Here is a 25,968-nt window from a genome sequence, read left to right on the forward strand (position 1 = left end):
TCGATCAATATAAATCTAAGGTTCAGGTTCTCAATTATTAGTGAAAAAGGGTCGTAAAAAGATCTCACTCGTATCCAGTCAATCTCCATGCTTGTCTGTACAGATGAGCTCTGAATGAGCTGTATGCAAAAGCTTGGCTTGATCTCCTTATTGTAATTGAGGCCATTCATCATCATCACCCCCTCTCTCTCTCTCTCTCTCTCTCATGATTGGTAATTGAATTGAAAGAGCTTTTGTGCTGTAAGAAATGTAATTTGTAGATGTGGGTATCTATTAATATTTCCTAATTGGTGAAAATAAACAGAAACCATTTTGATGGCTTTGGATTAATCTATCTGCCTATATTTTAGCTATTCTCGAAAACATAATTGTGAAGTAACTACTACGGTTTGCAGTCCTAATTACTCTCCAAATTCAGTGTCAAATCAACCTAAGAAAACAAAACAGCATCAATCAACAACACGACAGAACATGATTATTATTATAGGTGACTTTGGATCAAAGGAAAAATCTACTTTTTTGCCTCCCAATTTGACCGCATCTTACAATTATTTATTTATTTATTTAATGATTAAAAAAATAATTTTAAATATATTTATGTATTTTTTTATTTTTTAAAAACACTTAAATATATTAAAAAAATATAAATTAAAAAATTAAAAAAATTAAAACAACTATCAATCAAAATGAGTAGACTACTTTGGACGGCAGAATAACTCGACTATTGGATCAAAATAACATCACTAGCACAACAGCACCAACATTGACAAGTCAGATCTCTCTAACAACATTAATGACATATATAAAAAAAAAAATTAATTATTAAATATATATAAATCTACTAATAATATTTTTTTAATTATTAAAAAAAATTAAAATACACGAGTGAACATATTTGATAGACACATTTGGGACTATCGTTTTTCTATATAAAACTTGGCAAATATGTGGCAATCAAAAGAACACATGTGTGTGGCATTTGGTGGTTGCAAATGACAGACTCTGAGAGTACTCTTTCTCAACCTAAGCTTTGGCTCTAAGCAAATATACTTAGTACTGTGTAAATAAGTTTTTTTATGTGATTCTAAAGAGACTGTACGTAATTTATACGTTCTTAAAGCTGTACAAATTACTTTTCCAAAAAAGAAAAAGGGAGAAGGTCACAAAATCCCACTTAAATATATGCTTTAACCTTATAAGACTCAGGATTTAATAAGTTGATAACCCCAAAACGTCACCGGATTAATAAAATTGACGGATTAAATGTGTGTTAGGGTTCAGCTGGAGACTTTTGGATGGGTTTTACAAACAGCTCAAAGGCCCAACTTGATAAGCCCTTTGAAACGTATTTAGGCGTAGGGCCTCGTTTTGCAATTGTTTCGTGAGTCATTGGGTCAGTATTTCTCGAAGATAGAACGACTCATTAAAATGATTATTTTATCGAAATGAGAAAAAACAAATAAGGATATTCTGAAATCGCCACCCCCATCAAATAATTTAAAAAAAATATTATTTCTTCTTTCTCATCCAACAAAAATAGTATTTATTTTATTTAAAAGTCGGTACCATCCACATCATTAATGTGGCATGATTGATTTGCAATGGTCAAATTTGTATTTAACAAACTAAAGCATGATATATCAACAGAATTTGAACGTAAGAAGTGTGTTTTCTTCTCAAAGTAATATTCTTCTTACAAACATTTTTTTTCATAAGTTCATATAAAATGATATTATTGCACAAGAAAATAAAGCAATGCTGCAAAAATGATGCAATAACATAACACCTTCATATTTTTTTTAGTAACCTATATTTTTGTATTTTTGAACTATCATTTTTTTAAAATTTGAACCCTAAAGTTAATCCCAAGGGGTTGGTCCAAGTGGTGAAGGCTTTGATCTTGGGGTACTACTCCTTTCAAAGTCTAAGATTTAACACCTCATGGGTGCAAACTATTCTTTGAAACCACATTCCCTAGTGAAAAGTCAAGAATTTAACCAGTTTTGTGTAGAGAAACTTTCGAAGGTGCGGCATATGGGACTAGAATTTACTCTGCAGAGATGGATCCGAAAGACCCTGCATTGGAGAGGTTTCCCGACAAACAAAAAACAAAAAAAAATCCTAAAGTGATAAGATTGACAGCAGACATTCTAAGCTATCAAATTTGGATAACTTATAAATTTGATTAAACTGTAACTGTTTAAAGAGACTAAAAAAGGACACGTGGTATAATCTCAACAGTAAAATTTTAGTCGGGAAGTAAATTGTCAATTTTCCAAGTTTAGGACACATTGTAAAATTGGTGATAATTCAAGGCTATAAAAGTGTGTGTGTGTACATGATCTCATTTCCTTAATTTTATTTGATTTTAGGTAACGTTCATATCTGTTCATAAAATTGTGACGTACAAGAGATGTCAATGACCGATGATACTATTCCATAAAAATATACCGACTCTATGTTTGTTATTAAGGTAGTGGACAATGTCAGAGGCAAGATCTTCCCTATACGATTCATGAAAACAATCGCGTAGACACCATACAGCCAAACTGCTTTAATTTGGCAACTAAAGAAAGTGAAAAAGAAAATGCAGCCTCCCAACTCCCAATGTATAGACTATTATCTGGATAATTAGGAATTTTGGTCAATCATGACTTGTTCATATCCATTTGTGTTTTTTTTTTTTCCTTGAAAAATAATTAGCTCCATCTTTTAAAAATTCTGTCTACTGTAGTCAATGGAGAACATGTGATTATGATTATCCATGATGGCCTCAGCTCAGCTACTACCATGGGATGGCAAGGTTGACCAAAAATTCCTAGTCGAAACACAGCTGGGGTGGTTGACAAAAATCTCTAAAAACTACTTACAAAGCAAAGTTCTCGGTTTTATTCATTGCGTGAAAGCAAAACAAATGACCTGAAACAAGCAACAAAACTCTCTGGATAACTGGAACCGACCCTTGGGAAGCTTACAAGTTTCATAATGGTAACTAAAACTTTGTAGACATTAGACGGCCTCTATAACTCTTGTAACTACTAACTCTGCATTTCACATGAAAGAAAACTTTACCTCCCAGAAATCTGGAGAGAGCTTTCTTCATCCTCATCTCAGTTTGCTGTCTTGGTTTCTCTTTCTTGCAAGGCATGCCAAACCAACCTTCCCAAGCCTTTGCCTCCCCCTCAGCTTCCCTTTCTTCCAACTCTTATAAAGCTGTGCCTCACAAGAGGCATGCTGAATGAATGCTGATACAAATTCATATGAGATCAAAACAAAGGGAAAAGAGAAGTGAAAGATTCTGTGATATGGAGATTAAGGTACAATCTGATTCCAAGAATCACGATGAATCAAAACTTCCGCTCTTGCGAGATGGATCTGAAAAAGAGGAGAAAACACCGATACAGAAAGCCATTAGCCAGACATTTCAGAGCACAGCTCATTTGGCCAATCTTTTACCGACTGGATCAGTCCTGGCTTTCCAACTTCTATCACCAATTTTCACAAATGAAGGCAATTGTGACTCAGTAGGCCGGTTCATGACTGCTGCACTTGTGATTCTCTGTGGGGTCTCATGTTTCCTACTGTGCTTCACAGACAGCTTCAAGGACAAAAAGGGAAATGTTTGTTATGGGTTTGCCACTTTCCAGGGCCTGTGGGTCATTGATGGAACGGCCAAGCTTTCACCTGAACTTGCTGCAAGGTACCAGCTGCGCTTCATAGATTTCATGCATGCCTTCATGTCAATACTGGTATTCATAGCTGTAGCTCTCTTTGATAAGAATGTGGTGAGATGCTTCTTCCCAATGCCATCATATACGACCCAGGAGATTCTTACAAGACTGCCGGTAGGAATCGGTGTCATTTGCAGTATGATGTTTGTTGTGTTTCCTACCGAGCGCCATGGAATTGGCTTCCCCCTCTCTGTAAATTAACAAAAGTTCACCAATTATGGGCCTTCTATCTCCATGAACATTGCTCAAGGGATAGAATACTAATTGTAAATCGCAACACAAGCACTGTTGTATTAGAACTTTTGGGGATTAATACAAATTCCATGCCTTTGAAGTACATTCCTAATGTTTCCCTGCAATTAAACCATCATTAAGGAAATGTCCTGTTCATGCTTGTCAATGCTAATATTGACAGTGTAAGGTGATCGAAACTCCCCATAAAAATCAAACATGCATTTGAGCATACTGAAACTAAAAGGATTGCGATAGGATTTTAGAATAGAATTATCATTCCAATGCAAATAATGGGATGTCAATGTGTGCAGTGCAAGTTTGAACATAAATAATTTTTTAGTCAGATAATTGCAATTAATAAAAATCTTGAGGTAAAACAACAACTCTATACTGAAGGATATACCAAATTTTAGTTCAAATAATAAGACGACGGAATCTCAGTAGTGTAAATCAAAATTCACATGCACACGCATATGCATATGCAAGAACTCATGAAAGCCAGTGGAAGTATTTTTCTTGAATTTGCTATTACATCTTATGGTTGGGAAAATTGTGTGCTCACAATTGCTCCAATAAGGACCTTCACAGTTCATATAGCAATTTTCAAAAGAAAGGAAAAAACAAGTATTTACAAAATGATGATTTGGCTGTGTCAATACTCGATACAAAGCCATAAGCACAGAATAGGACACTGAAAATTATTTCACCGCATTCATCCATGGAACTCTATACAATCAACGTAAAGGCCGTTTCCATACTCAAACATACCAAAGTGATAATCATGATTATCAAAGACAAAATATAGCAGTTAAAAGAGTAGGTACGAAGGCAAGATTAGCAACATGCCAGATACATTACACTAAAGATTGGTTTTCAGAAAAATGGAGCAAGAAGCTAGCTCTCAGCTCAGTGTGGAAAAGGCAGATTTGATTTTCAGAATTCAATATACACAAATATATATGGATATCATTCCCATTGATGTCATCACTATTTACTAAACAAGGATGGGAATATCCTAACTACCTTTTTAAGACCTCATGGGGAACCAACACTAACTAATAGCCTCCCTTACAGCTCTATGGGCTATAGTGCTCCCTTGAGGCACGTGCCCTGAATTCTTTGAGGCACAGCTAACCTGTCCCACCATCCTCCCCTCTCAGTCATTATGAAATTTTTATAGACACTAAGTTGCCTCTGTATACTTTCCAACTACTTTCAGCATTGAACATGAAACAAAATTCTCCTTCCAGAAACCTGAAAAGGCTTGCTTATTTCCATACGCTGAGTTTTTGGGAGATTTAGGTACATTCCCAGCATCACGATGAATCGAAACATATGCCCTTGAGAACCATGACTGAAACAGAAGAGAAAAAACTGATAATACACAATTCTAAGTCCTTGATCAACTAATTTTCCCAAACCTTAAGCCCACCAAAGAAGGAATGAAGAGATTCTCTAAATTTGTCCTGCTTCATGTAACTTCTTGTATACAGATCCTACAATGCATTTGGCATTTAAACTTCAGAAGTTTATTCATCGACCGAATGAATGATACAATTTAACTTAGTCAGAAAATTCAAAGTTCAGAAGGAGACACAATATCCTGAGCCAGTAAATTTACGCTTTAATTATAAAAAAAAAAAAAAAAAAAAAACAAAAAATTATGTGATTAGGAAGAAAAGAGTCCATAGACCAAGAGCACTTACTAACTCATAAAACTCAAGCTCAGAATTGTAATTCTGGCTCAACAATTTCACTCATTAGCTTGTCTTGCAAAAACTCAGCATCTTCCCGCACCTTCCTTCGATCCCAAAATCCACCAAAAACTGCACTCCACGTTCCCTCAGTTGGAAGACACCCATCAATCACCATTTCATCGATGATGCGAGCAGCCTTATGTAAGTCTCCTCTCTTAGAAAAACACTTAATCAGAAAATCAAATGTTGCAGTATCAATTGAGATACCCCTAGTCCGCATACTAAGGTACAACTGAAAAGCTCGATTTGGATCACCATTAGTACAAAGGCCTTGGACCACCATGTTATAAATCTTAACATGAAGGCTCCAAGTTAATCGGTTCGGTGAGATTCCCCCAAGGACCATTTCATCAAGGAAGTTTGCAGCTTCCTGGAACTTGCAGATGTCACAGAAGCCACTAATGATCTTACCATACAACCCTGCATCTGGTTTCAATCCGTGAAGTTTCATCCTGTCAAGAATCTCCAAAGCTTCTCGAAGCTTTCCATCTTTACAGAGTCCATGAATTAAAGTACTATAAGTTATCATATTGGGCCTATGCCTTTTGCTAATCATCATCTCCAGGAGCTCCATGGCTTGTGAAGAACGCCCACCCTTGCAAAGACCATCCATTAAAGCACTGTACGTAAACACATTTGGCTCAATTTCTCTGATCTTCATCTCTTCGAGTAATCCAACAGCTTCATCCAAACTTCCAGACTGGCACAAACCATGAATCAAAGAAGTATAGGTCACAACACTGGGCAAACAACCCTTTGTCTCCATCTCTTTTAATAACTCCTTTGCTTCTCCAATCTTTCCCACTCGACACAACCCATTAATCAGGGTACCATATGTATATGAATCTGGAGTACAACCACGATTGGGCATCTCTCGAAATATCCGAAAAGCAGCTTCCATTGTCCCGCTGTTCTTGCAAAGGGCTTTAATCAAAACATTAAGGGAAGCAACACAAGGAGGTATACCCATGCCTCTCATATGCCTATAAAATTTTATAGCCATCTTTAACTGGTTTTCTTCAACAAGAATTGCAAAAACTGTAATGTAAGATCTCTCACTGGGTTTGCACTGAAATTCCTCCATCTTGTTAAAGACCCTAATGGCATCCAGGGGCCTGTGAACCCGACCGAAGGCTCTGCACAGGGAGAGGAATATATCTTCGGTAATACTACACTTTTCCTCCTTCATTCTATTAAGGAGCTCCTCTGCTGGTCTGAACTGGTTTGCGGAAACAAATTTGGAGATCATTGCACCAAAGGTATTATGATCATGCCGAAACCCATTAACGTACTCAGCTGTCCCCGAATCAAATATTAGAGCAGCTTTCTGTACGTCCTTTTCTGCCCGTATCAACTGCTCAACTAGGGAAGGTGTGATTTGTTTCGGCCATTTAAACATACTTTTACTACCCATTACTGGGGATTCTCGCTTGTTAATATCACCAAACTACAAAATGACGCGAGCTTTAATATTTCCACACTCAGAATGGAGTAATCTTCCCAATCTTCACGAAATTATCGCCAAAACCAGCCAAACAGTCTGTATACGAACTAATCAAACTGTCAGCAATAGTTTTTTGCAGTGCTAAGATCCAGATTAGAAAAACAAATGTGTTCGTGTGTGTCCGCGTGATCTGTTGCCCATTCCATCAAGCAGATGGCGGCCGCAGTGAAAAGGCAGCCTGATACGAAATAAAGGCAATGCGAGACTCGATTTCAAGAGGAAAACTTGATAACAAAGAGAAGTAGTTGTGCATATATCGGATCAGTGTGACATAGGTTAAGACGAAATTACATGAAATTACCACTTCCCTCCAAGAGCTTGAGATTAACCTGCAGAGCGGAAGCATCATACTCGAGTAGTGGTGCCCACTGCCCAAACTCAAAAGAAAGGACTTCAAACTTTAAAGGGGCATTTCTTTGGGCTTGCATTGGCTACTATGGGCTGTCTTGTGGAGTTTGAGCTTTAAAGACTTGAGAGTGGTTTCTGGACCTGGGTTATTGCGCTGCTAATAATTGACTAAATCGACATTACTCATTGTTTTATGCCAAGCCCACTGTGTCGTGGCCAGATGCATCTCAAACTGAAATCAAACAAAGCATCTCTAGTATCTATATATATATATATATATATATATATATAAGCAGTGCTTCAACGTGCTATGCACGTTTGCCCTGTTGGAAGAAAAAAAAAATTATTTTATAAAATATAAACATGTTTTGTCTTAAAAAAAAAAAAAACATAATCATAAGCAAAATATTTTTTTTATCTAGAGATTGAGGAAGTATTTTTTTAATAATGTTGTAAATTTTTTATTTTTTAAAAAATATTTATGATGATTAAAAAAATACATGAAAAAAAGAACAGAAAAATAAAAAAATGAAATACACATTCAGGACATATTTTTGAACTATGTTTTCGTTAGTTGTAGCAGTTCTCTTTAGTCGGTAATGATAGAAGCGTCAGATTTGCCAGACGACAGTAATTAATTAGTTCATATTTTTTTATTTTTACTATACAGATCGGCCACATCTGTCAAATTGAAGAAAAAATAAAGTGTAATTTCGAATATTAAAATATTTTAATGTATAAGAATAAAATTATTATTTATATATGTTCATCATTTATTATGAAATTTAAATTATATTAAAAATTCAAATTAATTAGATAGTTTTTTTCTCTTAAAAATGTACAATAAAATTTCATCATTTATTTAATGATGAAAAATTAGTATTTTATAAATTAAAGTTGATTTTTAGTGTATGATATAATAAACAATAATAGGATATGCGAAAAGAACATGTGAAGAAAAAAAAAACAGCTTCTTTATTGTTCATTTAAAACTCAAAAATCAATATTTTTTTTCCACTTTTCCTTTCTTCCTCTCTCATTTCCTACACACGATTGCAGTATTACGTTACACATTGGTATTCACATGGACAAACAAAAAAAAAAAAAGAGAGGAAAAAAATATACTGTTCATACTGTTCATCATACTGTTGATGAACAATAATAGAATATGTGAAAAAACATGCGAATAAAAAAAAAGTTATAGAGAATTTTTATGAACTCAATTTTTGCACCTAACAAGTGAAAAGAGATGCGAAGAATTTATGTAATAATGATAGTACTTCACTGCATAAATCGAAGCAATCCAACCGAAAAAAAAAAAATAAGAAGTGGTAAAATGAAGGGTTGATTTAAATCTTAAAAATTTTAATATTTTATAAATTAAATTTGATAATTTATTTATGATATGATATTTATATGTTAATTAATTAATTTAAATCAATATTTAAATTTTTATTATTAGATCAAATTTAGAAATTTATAATGAAGAATTAGATTTAAATCTAAGAAATTTTAATATTTTATAAATTAAATTTAATAATTTATTTATGATATAATATTTATATATTATTTATTTATTTTAAATTAATTTAATCAGTGTTTAAATTGTTACCATTAGATCAAATTTAGAGATTATGATAAACGGTTGGATTTAAATCCAAAAATCTTTCTTTTTCTCCTTACTTTCTATTTCTCCCTCTCTCTCTGCTTCCGCTCAGCCGCGTCCCGCGTCCTCCCTCTCTCACGCGATCTGCTCCCTCAAGCCACCATGCGCCACCGTGCTCCATCGTGCGGTGTCACCGACCGCATCATCGGCTTCCGCTCACGCAGACGATCAAAACCCACCGTCGAAGTCCCTTGGCATTTCCTCCTATCCCCGCGCGTCTTCCCTCTCTCTCACCCGATCTCCTCCCTCAAGCAGCCCAAAGCCGCCGTGCGCCACCATCCGACGTAACTGACTACGTCACCAGCTTCTCCTCACGCCGACGAGGAAATCCTACCGTCGAAGTCCCCTTCGCTCCTCCCTCAGCCGCACGCGACCAACCCGAAATGGGTCTCGACGCACGGGTTTCTCCCCGTAGCGCCGCCGTTGGCCACTCCTACGCCACCGCACCACCAGCAGCAGCCTTGTCCTTCGCCGACGACCCCTCCTCTTCCTCCTTTCCTCCAGCCGAAGCCCCACTCCTGCCTTCTCTCTTCACGGATCTGTTGGTTTGTGATTTGTGTGTTGATTTTGTGATTTGAATAGAAATTTGTTCGGTAATTTTGTGATTTTGTGGTGAATTGTGAATTGTTTGGAAATTTTGTGATTTGTGAGGTTATTTTGTGGTGAATTTGCAAAGAGGGACGAAGGGGAAATTGTGAATTTGCTGTGAGGTAGAGAGGGACGTTATTTGTGTGGTTATTTTACGGTGAATTTGCAGAGAGGAACGTTATCTGTTAGTTTGTAATTTGTGTGTTGAATTGTGAGGTAGAGAGCGACCCGAGCGGGGGAGAAATCGTAAATTAAGTTACTGTTTATTACTGTTGATGTCATTGTTCACAGAGCGATAGGCTCTTTTAAGTATAAGGATATATATATATTTATAATTTTACTTACATAACTATATAAGTACTAATGTATCTGTCAAGAGCTTATAGCCTGATAAAATACAGTCCAGTTTTTTAAATGGAAAATTTGAGTTCGAAACTCCATTCCCCTATTATATAAAAAAAGTATTAAAAATTGTAAAAATTTTAAATTTTAAAATTCAAACTAAAAAAAATACTGATAAAATAAAATTGATATGTAATATTGTATATAAAATTATATGTACATGTAGCACTGATCAAGTGTGTCTATAAAAGAACTTGCAAATAAATTTATTTTCTAACTCAAATTTATACAGTCTGTCGGAATTATGCTTACATTATTTCCAAATTTTGCTCTTAACATACGGTGTTCTTGACATTAAATGGCAAGTTTAGTAGGTGAGATGAGACATAAAATTTTCATCTCATATCATAATTACAATTTTTTAAAATTTCACATAAAATATAATAAATAATTTAAATTTTTTAAATTTTTAAATAATAAAATATTAAAAAAATAATATTTTAAACTTGCATCTAAAACAAAAAATTTCAATCTCACTATCTAAAGGACAGGCAGGCAAAATGTATGTGAAAACGGTTGAGAACTGTAATAGAGTAACTAATAACTGAACACCAAAGTCATTTGGCATCCCATATCCCATCATTATCATTGGAATAAGGAGTGATATGGCTAAGTGAAAAGGAGTCGGAGTCGGAGTCGGAGTCGGAGTCGAAGTTGTAATCAAGTGAAAACCATATATCTTAATAGAGTAATATCATACTACTATCTCACTTTCATCCTACTAAATAATATGTGGTACATTCATCATTATTAGATGATAACGAAGTATGTAATAAATAATTATTTAATGGTGATAAATATGTCACATCTTACTTAATAGAATGAAAATATGATAGCAATATGACGTATAGAATTTTCCATATTAATAAGAGATGAAAAAAGGAGTGATAAAAACCAAGTCAAAACACTCAAAAACCGAGACAAAAATAAAAGCTGAATAAGAGAGGAAGGTTTCTGTGCAGAGTGATAAAAAAGAAGTTAGATTTCTCATGTTTAGTTTTAATATTATTATTATTTTAAAATTTAAAAAAATAAATTATTTATTATATTTTATGTAAAAATTTAAAAAAATTATAAAAATAAAATGAAAATTTTATATCTCATCCTATTTGTCAAACATACATGGAAAGGTTTAAACGACGCCAAGACTAACCATTTTGAAGTAAAATGGCGCCGTTTAACCTCTAAAAATGGCAACATTTTACTTTGATCGAGGCATATACACGGCTTGCACTAGTCAATAACTTTCTAGGATTATCGACTTATTTAGCATTACTCTTTCTATATCAATTATTCAAATTAAAAAATTATTTAAAAGATTACATCATCCACGTACTTAAAAGAGCAAGATCTTATTTATAATATTTAAAATTTAAAATTTATCTTCTAAAATTAAATTATAATATGTAAATACTTTATGAAGTGTGTTCTAGAGACCAACTTTATAATATAAATTTTCTATATTTATTGTGTGAAATATTTATTAATGTATTCTTATTCTTATATTTAATTACAGTACGATTTTTTTATTGAAATAAATTTAAAATTTTTGAAGAAACCAAACTTGAAATGGTTGTGAAAAGAAAAAAAAAAAAAAAACTAGTAAGTTATACCTTTAAAAATTTTTCCGGAAATTCGTAATTTTTTACATAAAAAATCTAAAACTATTAAAATGGACAAAAAAAAAAACAGCTTGGCCTTACCAAGATAGAGAGGCAGAGACTTTATGTGGTCGTCACCACGACATCACCCGGAAAACGACGCCGTCGTCGTCCGATTAACGGCATCACTGCCACTAGTATCCGCGAGTAGAGTGAGACTGAGAGATGGAAAGAGGTCAGCGCTGAGGCCGACGGACGGCCTACATCGGATTTCCGCAGAGCTGAGCAAGGCGGGCAACTATGGCGGTTCATTTACTTCCATTTCTTTTTCTAATTTCCGGCTTATTCCCCTCTCTCTTTGCTCTCTCCGATACCACCACTTGTTCAGCATCAGCCCCACACTCCCACCAGTTGATGTGCGAATTGCGCGACCTCAAACTCAAGGTCTCTCAATTAGGTATCGAATTAACTTCGTTTTGCTTTCTACTTGAAGATCATCATTATTTTCATATTTTCTTAATGTTTCTTGTACGGTCTTAAGTTGTTTCATGCGGAGGCACTTGCATTACATGTAATCTTACTTACTCTTATTATGACCATTGAAATCGAATAAAACAGAATTGATTCTTGAAGACTCCATGCAAAACCTAAATCTGAAGAGCCTTTACATTGAGAACCGCGAGAACGTGATTGAAGACTTGTCACGTAGGATCCATTCTCTGCAGTCTACTCTCGACGGTTTAAAGGTTCATTTTCCGTCATGAAGATAAATCTTATGTCGTTTTAACGTTATACTTCGCATATTTATGGGCCGAATTTAAATTTTAGGGGGAATCATCGCGGACTGATGAGAGACTCATTGCTCTAGAAAACGAGGTTTAATTTGTTTTTGTTTGACTTGCATTTTCCTTTATATTTTAATTCTGTTCAGGAAAAAAAATATTATAATAGAAAGCAGAGTTGGTCTGTTGCTTATGTGAAAATTCAACTGATTCGAGAAGTGGATTTGGGGATTCAATTAGGTACGGCGTCTTTGGGCTGTGTCAAGAAAGAACAACTTTGATATTCATGATTTAGAGTCTAAAGCACGGGATGCTGAGGAGAGGCTGGAAAAGATTACCTCACAAGTTGAAAATGTCAGTACGTCAACTTGTTCCATTTATTTATTTTTCTTGTTTTCATAACTGAATGAGTTGAACCCATCGATCTGTTCTTCTTTGAATGGCTATGCTGATGCTTTTAATCCAACTATGCTCACGTTTTGGGGTGTGATGAAGAACTGTGTTTACTTGAAAATGATTCCACACTAGTAGTGCTTCAGAAAGGTATCCTGTTTGTCTTGATTGGAGGTCTTTCAGTGGATAGGAGTAGTACTTGTAAATCATATGAATGAGCTAGCCAGCTTGTGATAGGAGAAAGAGAGTTCCTTGAGGACACAGAGCTCGTTAAAGCAAGTAACGAATTGTTACTGTTGTATATTACTAGCATTTGTTAAAAAAAAGTTTCTACTGCATAACTGGTTTCGGGACTGTGCAGTGAAAGAAAGATTGTTCAAATTAGAAACAAGAGGCAACTCTGCAATCATGTCATTTTAGCTAACTGATATTTTTTTCCACGAGTTGAGTGTGGGTGTTGAAGTTGCAAATCGGCAATACTGCATAAATATTGGAAGATTGAGGATTTCCTTAATTGATTGTATAAGATGTTTATGTTGCAGTGATATGTTATGTGCTAAATAATAAATGAACCAACTCAAAGAAGCATGGGTGAGAAGTGTGGAGAACTGATTTCCTAGTTCCTGAAGATATCAAACCCTGCATTTGTTTTCTTATTTTTGTCAGGGGTAATATGTTAAGTGACTTTTGTAGGTCCATTGAAGAAGAAAAAAATATGTGCTTGTCTGTGAAGTTTGTCAGGTCTCTTTTGCTTGTTCTTTCTGAATATTTTTGGCTCATTATTTCATTGCACTTGCTCTAGATGGCTGACATTGTTACAGAGCAATGGATTCAAATTCAGCGGCTTGAGCAGGCTCTTCAAATCATGGAGGTATAATCCACCAAAAGTGAATTTATTTATAGGATAAAGTCATGAGTTTTTCAAAAAGCCTAATTTACATGGAAAAGTTTTGTTCATCCCTGACGTCTTTTTTTTTTTTTTTTTGGGGGGGGGGGGGGTGTTAAAAGAGGACTCGAAGGCAAGTTCGCGCTACAAGATGCACATTCTTGAAGGTAAAGTTGAACATTTCTAAGTGGTAGTTTACACTTTGCTCTTTGTCAGTGTATTCATATTCTGAAATTGCTTGAGATTTGACTGAAACTTCAAATACAACTCATACAATAATGCGTCAAGTATTTTCAGCAACCTCAAGAGCTTCTTATATTTGCTTGTATCTTTGCTCATCTTGGTCTTAATTAAGTTTTTTATGTGTCTTGTAGTTCATCAAGAACATTTTTGGTAATCATCATCAAAAGGTTTTTGGAGTGCTTGATCCTTACTTATTTGGTGAGGGGCCTACCGTGACTTCTTATATCTCTCAAGCTAAGCGCCAGCTGAAAAGACTATTCATAGCAGCTAAAAAGCATCACCATCAGGTCTGTACTAAGTTTTATATTTCATAATGTTCACAAAAGAGATTTCAGTTTATAATAATATTTCAAAGCAGTCCATAAAATGAAATGTGTTAGTGTTTACCATATATGAGCTCAAAGTCCTGCATTATTCTTGTCATTGAAGCAAAGTATGAAGAAAAATTATCCATTCTCTCAAGGCCCAAACTACTTGACTTTAACGGTAATAGGAAGGTCTCATTCCAATCAATGCTAAGTGGTACAGCTCTGTGAAACTGTGGCCATAAGATTGCTAAGTTTGTCCTATATTTTCCCTTAAGCCATGGGCTTTCACGGCACAAGTTCATAGAGAGAGCCTGTGATGAAGGTATTTTCCAATAGGACTTCAGATCTAATCTGCAACATGATTAGGCCAAAAGCTAAAATCATGTATTGCTAAGCCTTGTACTGTGCTATTTGATCTCATTCTGCTGGCTCGCACACACCATGATTTCATAAACTGATGTATTAGGCATTCCTCATTATTTGAGATTCCCACGCCACAGAGTGGACACTGGCTTGTTTGCTTGTCATTTAGTTAAACTTATTTCCTTTACCTCACCTTATTTGGACTCTCCCTTTTTTTTCCTCGGGTCATCTTATTCAGAGTTGGGTCTTAATATCTTGTTATCAATAATAATCATAATCTAGCTGTACGAGGCAAATGAATACACGAATACAGTACGTGAAAAAAGGAAGAAATATTTTGCTCTCTAGATGAATCAGCATATGACTTATGAGGACCTGTATGGCATAACATTTTCCTGGCATTTCAAAGCCTTATACACCTGACAAAATTGTACCCATTTGATTTCATTCTTTCACAATGCATCCATTGTTTGTACAAGTATATACAGATATATATATATATATATATTTATAAATAATCGATTGATTGCACAAATATTAAATATATTTGATGACATATGAATAAATATTAGACATATATGATGTTAAATGCATAAGAATACTCTGTTTGCCAACAAAGCAGGCATTGTGCCATCTGTATACAGGTTATCATTGCTTAAGCAAATATATAATCGTGGAGATGGATTATGAATTCATAATTTCCTTTTGCAGTTGCAAGGATTCATCAAACAAGAAATGGAAAGAAATGAATTCACTGCAGCTCTTGCCAACAGTGAAGTGGTTTTCATTTTGGTATGTTTTTATTGCTTCCTCCATATTGAAAATTTTCTTAACGTGAAACTTTATGGAAGTCGAGTCATATTCTTAGTTTTTGCATGTGATATTATTACCTTTCTTAATCAAATTTGCAAATTTTCAGGCTTCTGCTCTAATTACTTTCCCAATAATGGGGGCTTGGGTTTTGCTCTCATCACAGTTCAGTTAGTTGGGGAACTCCATGCCTTGAAGAGGAGAATTTGGTTAATCCCTGTAATATTACTACTGCTCTTGGAGATACCTGGTTTCTGTTTTGACAATTGCCGACCGAAGTGAAAGCTACGTTGATGAGGACGGATGATGTAACTGTCTGAATCTCGATAGCAGCTGCAGATTTATGATTCTGAAATACAAGTACAGCAGCTTTATAATTCGAGTTGGATTCCACCAGAAATGGTATCCAAGGATATTCAATGAAGCTCTCTTTTTTTTAGCTCAATAAACATGTACACTGCACTTCGTTAGTGGGTTTTACAGCGATGCCATTACCTACTGGCCGTATGAACTTTAACTTGTTACTGTTTTGTGGGCAGTAATTCAGATCTCAGATGGTCTTAAAGAAACTGCTTGAACTAATGTTTTGCTGCATTTTTGCAGAAATACTGTTAAATTCAGTAGAAAATATACCCTTGTGCTTTAGGATTGCCGAAGCAAAATTGATCCTTCTCAACAAAACAAAAGAAAAAGGAGTAAAACTGATGGGATAAGTTTGATTTTCTGTGTTTCAGAAAAAAATTGTAAAACCCTAAATGTTGGATCTCATCGTTGTCATTCAATCTTAAAATGCCTCGGTAAAACTTTGACATTTATATATGAAAATGCTGCGCACCCATGCCCGCCGCTTTCGACTGGGTCAAAAGAGGAAAAATGTTTAAGATAAAGAAGGAGATTATGCATTTCTGCTGTGGTTAATTGGCAAAAATATTCAACTTTCGGCCCTTTCAGCAATTTATCTTATCCTCACGGTCCGACCATTTCTAAACCTCATCTTGTTGCACTCTCAGATGGCGAGAAGATAGCCCATCCATATCAATGGAAGAAGACACAACATGGGAGCAAAGACTCCAAGCCTTGACCCATATCCTAACCAGCCCCACAACCACACCATCTCTCTACTCTCAGTTCTTCATTTCTACCCAAATCCCTTGCTACCTCAACTGGGACTATCCTCCAATTCTCTGCAAGAAGTTCTCCTCGACCTTCCCTCCTCTTCATCTAAGGTGGGCTTTCGCTCTTTTCCTCAAAAGGGTCTCCAGATTTGGGCTTCCTGAGACCTCATGGAGATCCAAGTGCCCATTCCAACAGCCTCCACCATTGATTCTTGCCAGGGGACTGGAGGAAGCTCAGTGGGGAGAAGAACAAAGGAGGAATTACGTCAGGAAGAGGATGACAAGGAAACGTATGGGAAGTAATGTTCACCCGCTGATTCCTATTTTGGTTCCAGATCTTTTGCTGTTTGCTCTCTTGATTTGGAACCCTTTTCCTGATTTAGATTCCTGAGAATTTTTTAAGCAAAATATTAAAATGGGTTTTTGTAAACGTAGAATCTTCATTGATTATTTGCATTAAGTACAGCCACATATGGTTGCTTCGAATTTCCATAATTTTGTTCACAAATTCTTCTGTTAAGTCCAAATCTGATAGCGAGATGCAATGAGAATGGGGGAGGGTCGATTGTCTCCAATAGCATGTGGCGTACGCGATGGTGGGGAAGGGCATGCAACTTGAGTTTTATAAAGAATTCAGGACGGAAAGCAAGAATTTATAACCAGATATCCAGATAATATGTTGTCGTTAACGAAGAAGTGAGATTTATCTACATACAATATTCACAATATTTTATACAATTATATTTTAAATGTGAAATATTTTTATAAAATATCTTATAAAAATAATATTATTTAATAAAAATATTCTCATTTTATAATATTGTTGTGTAATATATTGTACAATATGTTATATGTATATCATTATTAAAAAAAAAAAATCGTAAGCAAGTTAGGAACTCTTTAATGCTACTCATCATTTCGATTTTTATTATTCTCTCATTATCTCATAATGTGATATTAGATGATTGAAAACTATTTATTATATTCTATTTGTGAGTCTATCATATAATATCACATTATGAAATGATGAGAGAATAATAAAAATTAAAATGATCAATCGATTTTTTTCACTTTAAAACCCTTATAATTTGGAACAGGAACACAAGATAATCGAAGAAAAAGAAAACAAAAAGAAAACGTAAACTGGTAAATAATATGGAGTTCACAGATAAAGACTTTGGATACTATGAAACAATCAACTTTATCTTGGTTCTTTGCCTCCTTTATCTTCTTTTCCTTTCATCATTTCCCTTTCACTTTATTTGTTTCTAGACAGAAGTACAGAATCAAAACTAATCCCTCAAAATACAAAATGAAAGATTGAACTAAAGAAAAAGCAAAAAGCAAAAAAAAAACAGAAGGTTGAATATTGCTGATTGGTCGGAAACAAACGCTGACAATTAAGGATTGCTACATGGTTTTATCTTCTCTTTCTTTTTTCACCCCTTCTTTTGGTTCAAACAACTATTGATCTGCACAATGATTATGTAATTCATTTGGTTTGCTTTTAAAATTTTGAAAACTTTTCATTTTATTATTATAATTTTTATAAATTCTCACACAAAATAAAATAAATAATTTAACTTTTTTAAATCTCAAAATAAAAATAATATTAAAAAATATATTCTAACAAGATTTTATTCGACTTTTTAATTTTAATCTCAACTCATCTCATCTCTGAAAACAAACGAAGCCTAAGTTCCGAATGAAGAATATTTTGTGTTTTGTAACTTTCTTAAAAAATAGTCCTAACATTTAAGTGCCTAGCTCTTCTATATATATATATATATATGAAAGGTGAATATAACATATAATTACATTATTTAAACAGATTCTTAGTCAAAAAAATCACTAAATACATATTATAAACACACGGACTCACCATAGAGAGTGGATTGTCATAATTCGGAATCATTAAAATGGAAGAATTTTCTCTCAGTTTCTTTTATGAACTTTTTAAATTCTCTCTTAATTTGATTATATCTTAAAATCTATTTTGGGCATACAGTGGTCAAATCCTACTTGTCTAATGATCGATAAAATTAAAGCGAAATTGCATGTTTTCCTTTGGGGAACCACTCTCATTCCCTTTGTTTTTTTTTTTTTTTTCCTAGGGTTCTACTACCTTGGACTAGTACTCGTGCATGTCCGTACGTAGTAATAATAAGCTTAATTTTGCTTTAGGATTTAGGAAAACCAAAGCTAGCTCAATATGTTTGATATTCATGTTCATATTTACTTTCTGGTTCCATCTCTTTTTATGGGTGTAATTGGTAGTTAAGTTTTAGGTGGACAGGTGGTAAATGCACTAAGGCATCCACAGAAGTTTCTTTTACACCTTTCAACGGTTTAACAGTAGTCAGGCTTTCTTGTAATTATTCTGAAAGTAATAATATACTTACACCTTCTTTATTATTTTTTTTTATCTAATTATTTTTTTCTTTTTTTGTTATTTGAATCTGGATTAAAAATCTCAAAACATAACTTTTTTGTATAATCTAACAAAAAAAAAAATCAATCAATCAATAAATCATGTAATTTAATTAAAAATAAATTTAATTTTATAAAACTGATTCAAAAAGCATACCCTATTCTGAATAAGCTTAACTTTAATTCTCTCTCTCTCCTCTTTACTTTTTCTTTTTTTTTAGCTCATCGATGATCAATTTCGTAGTTTTTATAGAATTTTAGAATTCTCGAAATTAAGAATATTTGAATTCAACATGGCTTAGCTAGCTAGCTATAGCTTTTGAGGCTTTTTGACTGACTTTGTTTGTTTGAGATAGGGAATATAGTAGATCATAAGATATTTTGACAACACTTTTATAGATTGATTTAAAAAAAAAAAATAGAAAATCTCTCAAGTTTTCTTGTTGAGAAATCGACATGGAATTAAATATTTTTTGATCGTTTATGGGGGCAAAATGCATGCCACCAGATCAGAGCAATATCTCATCGATCGATCGACAAGTTGAGCGAGCATGCATGCCTAGTCATGATCAGCAAATGAGCTACTGCATTCTCATCTCCATGTTTTTTTTTTTTTTTGCGTGTATTATCTTTTCATGAATGATTACAAACAAAATATCCATGCATCGTGACCAATCACAAACATAAATGCAAAACTTAATTAGAACAGCAGCAACTACAACCAAATGAGCAAGCAGGAGCCAAGAAATAGGCCTGTGGGTTTGGGTCCCATACAATTAAGAGTTCATGTGTTTTATGTGAGGGTGGGAGTGGGGGGGGCCATCGTTCCTAAGGATTAGGCGAGTCCTTTGCACCATCCTTGCTATTATTCTACATAGACAGACGGCCACATGCTGCGTGCACTAAATACCATTATTTGCATGTCCCACCCACTCCACAATCTACCCATTATTACTCTCTGCCTAATTCCCATTGTTTTCTCTGTAAATTTCTGTCACTTAAGGGCTCTAGCTAAGAGTAATCACATTTTTTTCTTCCTCATAAATGAGAGTTTTTCGAATAAAATAATGGGATACAGTCTATATAATATGCACCTTAATTATAATAAGTGCATGCGTAAATGTGAAATTATCACTTTTTCTAAAAATTTAACCTGATGGAAAGAGGTAAATTTTATTATTTATTTTATATCTTAACACTGCCCTCACGTGTGGGCTAGACTCTCCCTTAATAGGTGATCCAATACGTGGAATATTTAATTAACAGAAGTGATAGTTGCAGTTGTAAGTGCGCAAGTGTCGCTCAATCACTTTGAAAAAAGTGAGTATATATGGGATCTACATGAAAAAATTTTAATTTTTTAATAGTGGACCTCTTTCTTTTTCAAAGCGACTGTACGGTACTTACGCACTCATAGCTGCAACTAGCATTACTCTTTAATTAAATGGGACAAAGTGTAGAGTCATGATTCAAACTCAAGACCTCTGTTATGATATTATGTGAAATCATTATTTTTTCTAAAAGTTTAAACTGATAGAAAGAGGTAAATTTTATTATTTATTTTAAACGTACCATGTCTGTGTGTGCTTCTCATTGAAGTCTGCATAAATTGCAGTCCATACAGATACAGCAACTGCATTGAGTGATATTTGCTTCCCGATCCCTTTTTAATTCATATATAGCAACCATCCAACTCCATTAAGTAACATAAAAAATGAGAGTAATGAGTTGTTTTAACTCATTTAATGTTTGTTTGCTTGGAAGAAACCAAATAATATATCAAGATCAAGCCGATTAAATAGTTATAGCTGTGCCTATTAAATTAATCGGCTACGCATGAGCGAATCTCTGAGTAAAAAGATTTTGCACATAATTATGTTGATGCCATAATGGAGTACATATATAGGTTCAGAACAGTAAAAAAAATAATGCAATACATTAAAGTTCTGCCAAAAGAAATGTTATTTTTATTTTTTAATCTGATGTTCTGAGACAGTCGGTAGAAAGGAAAGAGCTCTTTGTTAATGCTCACCCATTCAAGGGACCATCGCAATCCTTACAACCATTTGCACCTAACCAGTGGAAACAACTGGATAGAGAGAGAGAGAGAGAGAGAGAGAGAGAGAGAGATCAGTTCTCTATATATTGGACCTTGACAAGCCTCACTAGCTCACTATACAATCCTTAATCAATAGATACAACATTATCTTTATCTTCCTCTTGCTATCTATGGCTCCTGCAAAAGACATCTCTTTTCTCTTCCTCCTATGCCTCTTCTTCTCCATGCAAATTCATGCTAGAGAAAGCCAGTTTTTCAGCAAAGTCCCTAGTGTCAACACCAATGCCCAAGAGACAACAGTCATACCCAACAAAGAAGAAACTCTGAGCAAACAAGAGCAAGAGCCAACATTCACTCCAGAGAGCAGTACCCAAGGCAGCTATGGACTGTACGGCCATGAGTCCAACCGGCTGCCTCCCGCCACCACCCTAACCAATGTCAACGGCGCCCCCTACACCACCAACCCCACCAATGTCCCATTCCAAACGGAGTTTGAAGATGACGAATCCTTAAACAAGTACCTCGACACCAACGACAACAGTTACGACAACAACCAGAGGAACTATAATAATTACTACAACAGCAAGAACAGCTACGAGGCCAACCAAAATGGTCTGTTTGACACGAGGCTGACAGAGAGAGGCCGGTACCCCTCCACGGCCAACCAGAACAACTACTACAATGGTGCCAACCAGTACTACAATGTTGAGAAGCAAGGAATGAGCGACACGAGGTTTCTGGAGAATGGCAAGTATTATTACGACATCAACAGCGAGAATTACAATCCAAATCAGTATGGGAACTCAAGATCAGGTGTGAACTCGAGGATTTGGTACGGTAATAAGGGTTATAATTATCATGGCAACAATGAGAACTCCTTCGAACACAATAAGCACTCCATGGAAGGGTACCAAAATGAGGAAGAGTTCCAGCAGGAACAAGACGAGTTCGTGCCTTGATCAATATGCTTATCGTGACAATATTAATAGAGTTCAAAGAACGAGATTGGTTCAAAGCATCTTCAGGGGTCTTGTGTTTGATACTAGCTACTTAATTCAGTACTGTTTGTTTGGGGAGATTAAGTAGAAAAATACTAAATATATATAGGTTAATTTATGCAGTGTTTGATCTTATTCATGTTACCTTGTTTCTGAGTTTGCATAGTCTTCTTCATGCTTTGAAAAGCTAAAAGTATGAAAGCATAATTTTGCTTTTCTTTATGAAGACATAATCAATAAAAATGTATATTAATTGCAATAGTTGCCTATCCCAAAGCATTTCTATTAGGTTGTTCATAAACACTTTTTTCCTATAATTTGAAGAAAAATTTAAGAAATACTCCCAAAACCTCTCTCCATCCGAATCTTTATTTTAGAAAAAAGATTTAGGAAATGAATAGTAGTATAAATCACTTTTATCAATATTTTATTAATTTTAATTAAATTAATTATTCTTCCAATCATCTACACTTTCTTTCATATTCATATTTGTTATAGTTTTAAATAATAGTTTTAAAAATAATTTAAATAACTATGAAAATATAAAAAAATAATAATTTTAAAAATATTAAAAATAATTTTTATTTTTATTTAAAATATTCACTAGAGTAATAATTTAAAACATAAGAAAAAATATTGAGTAGTTAAATTTGTAAATGGAAGTAAGAGAAAAAAGTAATAGAAAAATATTATTTTAATAGAATAGGGAATTGATAGGGAATGAGATGTAAAAAGTTTTTTAAAGATGAGTAAAATTTAAAGAAAAATTTTAAGAAATGTACTTTTTAACTAAATTATAGGAAATTTTATAGGGAACCAAATATGAATGCTCTCATGCACATTCCTCTCCATCCTACAGCTTATGGGGGTTGCGGTAAAAATCTAAAGAAGTGCCTAAATAGTTTTAAAAATATTTAAATGAAAAATTCAGTTGTTTGAGAGTTACCTATTAAACCATTTTTAATCTCAAATAAGTTATTTGAGAAAAATTATAATTTTCCTGAAACGTGCTTTTTCGGATAAAGCAGAACGTAATTCGAATTTAAAAAAGATTGTCAATGGACTAAAATACCCACACAACTTTAGATAATTACAACTTTCAAACTTTCAAGAATATAATCATAATTTTTAAAAATTCAAATAATCATTATCTCTGAGAAAACACTTTTTTTATTTGTTTCCAAATAAAAGTATTTTAAACATATAGTTACTAAACAGTAAATAATTTTTTAATAGTAAAATTTTTTAATTCAGTAATTATAAGCTATTAATCCTAAAACTATAAACTATATTTGATTATTTTACACCGCAATCATGCACCATTAATCAAAACACAAATATATATTAAGAGTTCAATTTCAGGCCGAAATGTGAGCGAAATTACGAGGGTTGCTAGTTTCTTAATACTTTGTGGGGGCCCTACAATACAAATTAACTCAAATATCACCCATCAAAAGGACAGGAATTCAAGCGCGCCAGCTGATGAAGCCAATTACCATTGTGGTCACGAGGCATCCATGCATGGAGATAGATATTGCATGCACCATGCATAAGAGATGAGACCAATTAGAGTAATTCCACTGCAAGAAAATTGTTTATTTGTGACCAGTTAATTTTAGCAAAATGATTATTTACAGTTAAAATGAATTTGTTTTTATCATAAATAATTTTTTCGCCGCAATTAAATAGTCACAAAAATCTATTTTTCTTGTAATAAATTTTCATGGTCGATCGAGGAGACAGTAGTAAGGGGCCGGAGAATGCATTCACGATTAACTTAACTACAGCACATGCAATTATATATGGGATTTCCTTAATCCAGATTAATTATCCTTAATTAATTAGCATATTGCATGTCATGGCGCATTGCTGTCCGTTATCCCGTTAGTCACGTAATAATATTCAAAGATACGTAAATGGGAAATAACGAGAAAAAGATAAAGATAAGATAAGGAGACCGAAGAGTATAAAAAAGGAAACAGTACCATCTGCTGCATTAAAAGGATAGAGGTGGAAAGTAGTCCTAAATTATTTTATTTCTCGAAATATTAGTTTCTTAATTACGTATATTTTTAGGTATGTTTAAAAATTAAAAAAAATGATATATACAATTTTTAAATTTAAAAATTTGCATAAATTTTTTATAAAAAAGTAAATCAAAATATAAAAAAATGTAAAAAAAAAATTACTTTTTTCTTGATAGGACCCATAATTTTACAAAAATCTTGTGTAATTTAATTAGAATTATATTAAGAAAGGGGCGACGGGTTGAGACTTGAGATAGCTTTTTTTTTTTTTTTTTTTTTTAGTAATTTTGGATTTATAACTTCGGAAGACAAGCTCTATATATCTATTTCTTTTTGCATGCACTGTTGTGATAAATGATACATCACAAAGGACGCCTCAATGACATAAGAAGACAACGTATTTATTATGTCGCTGGCCCATTTGAGGTAGCTTCATCTGCTTGCTCTATTAAATGTCAAAAAAAAAAAAAAAAAAATCAAAGACATGAGGTCGAAAAAGCTCATAGTATAGACCGACATCATATATGGAGTCAAAGATTTTTGAAGTGTTTGTTTGTTTCAATTATAGAACTCAGAGCTAGCTAGCGCAAGGAAAGTAGACAAATAAATGAGTCTATCTATATTATTAGTTCTTATAAGAAGAATTTACATAAATAATAATATTATAGATCCTATAAGAGCTTGTTTAGAAATATAAATTATCTCATCTCATTTCATCTAATTAAAATCTCTCATGATTTCCTTCCCAAACACTTTTCAATTTTATGAAATCTTCAATTTTTTCATCTAATCATTACAATTTTTTCAAACTTCTAAGTAAAATACAAAAAATAATACACATTTTTCAAATTTTAAAATATAAATTATATTCTAACAATATTTTTATTCAACGTTTTCTCTTTTCATTCTCAAAACTCTATAAAACATTTTAACTCAAACCATTTCATTACTATTGACAAATAATTTTACTACTATTTACATATTTATCATCTCATCTCATTCTCTAAATATCTTTTAATTTTAAATTTTGTTTATAATTTTTTAAAAATAGTAATTTTCTTTATATGTGGAGTTGAAAGTTCCCAAACCATTAAGATAGATTTAGATTACGTTAAATTGGTACCATAGTTGTATTTCTTTTTTCTTTTTAATATAAAGTGGAAAATTTGATAAACCTTAATTAGAACCCATCTTAATCTCCACAATCAATTGATCTCCTTATTTCTCTTTCAACCTAGATTTGAATTTTAGTAGGGAGCTGATAGTTAGACATATATAATGAATTTTATAATATTTATTAAAAATTTAGGAAAATGATACTATATTGCCTAAGTTTGTTCCCTCAATTTAACAATTCATGTATTTTATTTTATTTTTTAAAAATTACTTAATTGTTAAGGAAGTACTTATTAGTATATTGATATATTTTTTTAATGTTTAAAGATGTTTTAAAAAAATTATAAAACAAAAATCAAAAAAATAAGTGTAATTTATACTAAGGGCATGCCAAGCAGGTAAATTTGGGTGGCATAGTAGTAATACTAAACAATTTAATATTGTCCAAGAAATTCGTGCATGCGGTTATAAAAGTTATGGAATAAGATCATCTATAGTCCACTTGAATTTGATAGTATTGATTCGGATTGGTTTGGTAAGTGGGATGAGACATAAAATTTTCATCTCATCTTATTATTACAACCTTTTCAAATTCTAAAAAAATAAT

At 33.4% G+C, this 25,968-nt stretch overlaps 5 protein-coding genes across 11 annotated transcripts; 4 read left to right on the forward strand and 1 right to left on the reverse strand.

The window, feature by feature from the left end:
• Nucleotides 1–2,866: 2,866 nt before the first annotated feature.
• On the reverse strand, nt 2,867–7,598 carry LOC108983255 (pentatricopeptide repeat-containing protein At5g46100). Of its 6 annotated transcripts, none has more exons than XR_001994835.2 (3): nt 5,672–7,598; nt 5,387–5,461; nt 2,867–4,084 (listed from the first exon to the last, which is right to left on the reverse strand). XR_001994835.2 is itself a non-coding variant. In XM_018954840.2 (3 exons), the coding sequence occupies exon 2, from the start codon at nt 7,134–7,136 to the stop codon at nt 5,691–5,693; it is 1,446 nt and encodes a 481-aa protein (XP_018810385.1). In that variant the 5' UTR covers nt 7,137–7,262; nt 7,518–7,598; the 3' UTR covers nt 4,002–4,084; nt 5,672–5,690. The 6 variants fall into 6 exon arrangements, 4 of the variants coding, with proteins under 4 accessions (XP_018810382.1, XP_018810385.1, XP_018810384.1 ...); XR_001994834.2 differs by having other exon boundaries at nt 3,829–3,921; XM_018954840.2 differs by lacking the exon at nt 5,387–5,461 and having other exon boundaries at nt 4,002–4,084; nt 5,672–7,262; nt 7,518–7,598.
• On the forward strand, nt 3,222–3,951 carry LOC108983256 (protein DMP4-like). Its single transcript, XM_018954841.2, has one exon. The coding sequence runs from the start codon at nt 3,243–3,245 to the stop codon at nt 3,930–3,932; it is 690 nt and encodes a 229-aa protein (XP_018810386.1). The 5' UTR covers nt 3,222–3,242; the 3' UTR covers nt 3,933–3,951.
• Nucleotides 7,599–11,930: 4,332 nt separating the features above from the next.
• LOC108983252 lies at nt 11,931–16,198 on the forward strand. Of its 2 annotated transcripts, none has more exons than XM_035689047.1 (9): nt 11,931–12,275; nt 12,450–12,577; nt 12,660–12,707; nt 12,854–12,967; nt 13,809–13,877; nt 14,015–14,059; nt 14,267–14,422; nt 15,518–15,598; nt 15,726–16,198. In XM_035689047.1, exons 1-9 carry the CDS (start codon nt 11,957–11,959, stop codon nt 15,789–15,791), a joined length of 1,026 nt encoding a protein of 341 aa, XP_035544940.1. In that variant the 5' UTR covers nt 11,931–11,956; the 3' UTR covers nt 15,792–16,198. The 2 variants fall into 2 exon arrangements, with proteins under 2 accessions (XP_035544940.1, XP_018810377.1); XM_018954832.2 differs by having other exon boundaries at nt 12,018–12,288.
• Nucleotides 16,199–16,466: 268 nt separating this feature from the next.
• On the forward strand, nt 16,467–17,221 carry LOC108983253. The gene has a single exon (XM_018954834.2). It carries the CDS (start codon nt 16,655–16,657, stop codon nt 17,120–17,122), a length of 468 nt encoding a protein of 155 aa, XP_018810379.1. The 5' UTR covers nt 16,467–16,654; the 3' UTR covers nt 17,123–17,221.
• A 3,991-nt stretch (nt 17,222–21,212) lies between these two features.
• On the forward strand, nt 21,213–22,479 carry LOC108983257 (protein E6-like). The gene has a single exon (XM_018954842.2). It carries the CDS (start codon nt 21,391–21,393, stop codon nt 22,177–22,179), a length of 789 nt encoding a protein of 262 aa, XP_018810387.1. The 5' UTR covers nt 21,213–21,390; the 3' UTR covers nt 22,180–22,479.
• The last annotated feature ends 3,489 nt before the right edge of the window (nt 22,480–25,968 follow it).

This window comes from Juglans regia, chromosome 4, assembly GCF_001411555.2.
Source record: "Juglans regia cultivar Chandler chromosome 4, Walnut 2.0, whole genome shotgun sequence".
In the NCBI taxonomy this organism is placed as follows: Eukaryota; Viridiplantae; Streptophyta; class Magnoliopsida; order Fagales; family Juglandaceae; genus Juglans; species Juglans regia.

What these genes read in the sequence shown, in the direction of transcription:
- LOC108983256 (XM_018954841.2), top strand. Translation starts at nt 3,243, where the DNA reads ATGCTGATACAAATTCATATGAGATCAAAACAAAGGGAAAAGAGAAGT.
- LOC108983255 (XM_018954837.2), bottom strand. Translation starts at nt 7,136, where the DNA reads ATGGGTAGTAAAAGTATGTTTAAATGGCCGAAACAAATCACACCTTCC.
- LOC108983252 (XM_035689047.1), top strand. Translation starts at nt 11,957, where the DNA reads ATGTGGTCGTCACCACGACATCACCCGGAAAACGACGCCGTCGTCGTC. An exon ending in TGCGCGACCTCAAACTCAAG is followed by an intron (nt 12,276 to 12,449) that starts GTCTCTCAATTA and finishes CGAATAAAACAG; the next exon opens with AATTGATTCTTGAAGACTCC. An exon ending in AGGCTCTTCAAATCATGGAG is followed by an intron (nt 13,878 to 14,014) that starts GTATAATCCACC and finishes GGGTGTTAAAAG; the next exon opens with AGGACTCGAAGGCAAGTTCG.
- LOC108983253 (XM_018954834.2), top strand. Translation starts at nt 16,655, where the DNA reads ATGGAAGAAGACACAACATGGGAGCAAAGACTCCAAGCCTTGACCCAT.
- LOC108983257 (XM_018954842.2), top strand. Translation starts at nt 21,391, where the DNA reads ATGGCTCCTGCAAAAGACATCTCTTTTCTCTTCCTCCTATGCCTCTTC.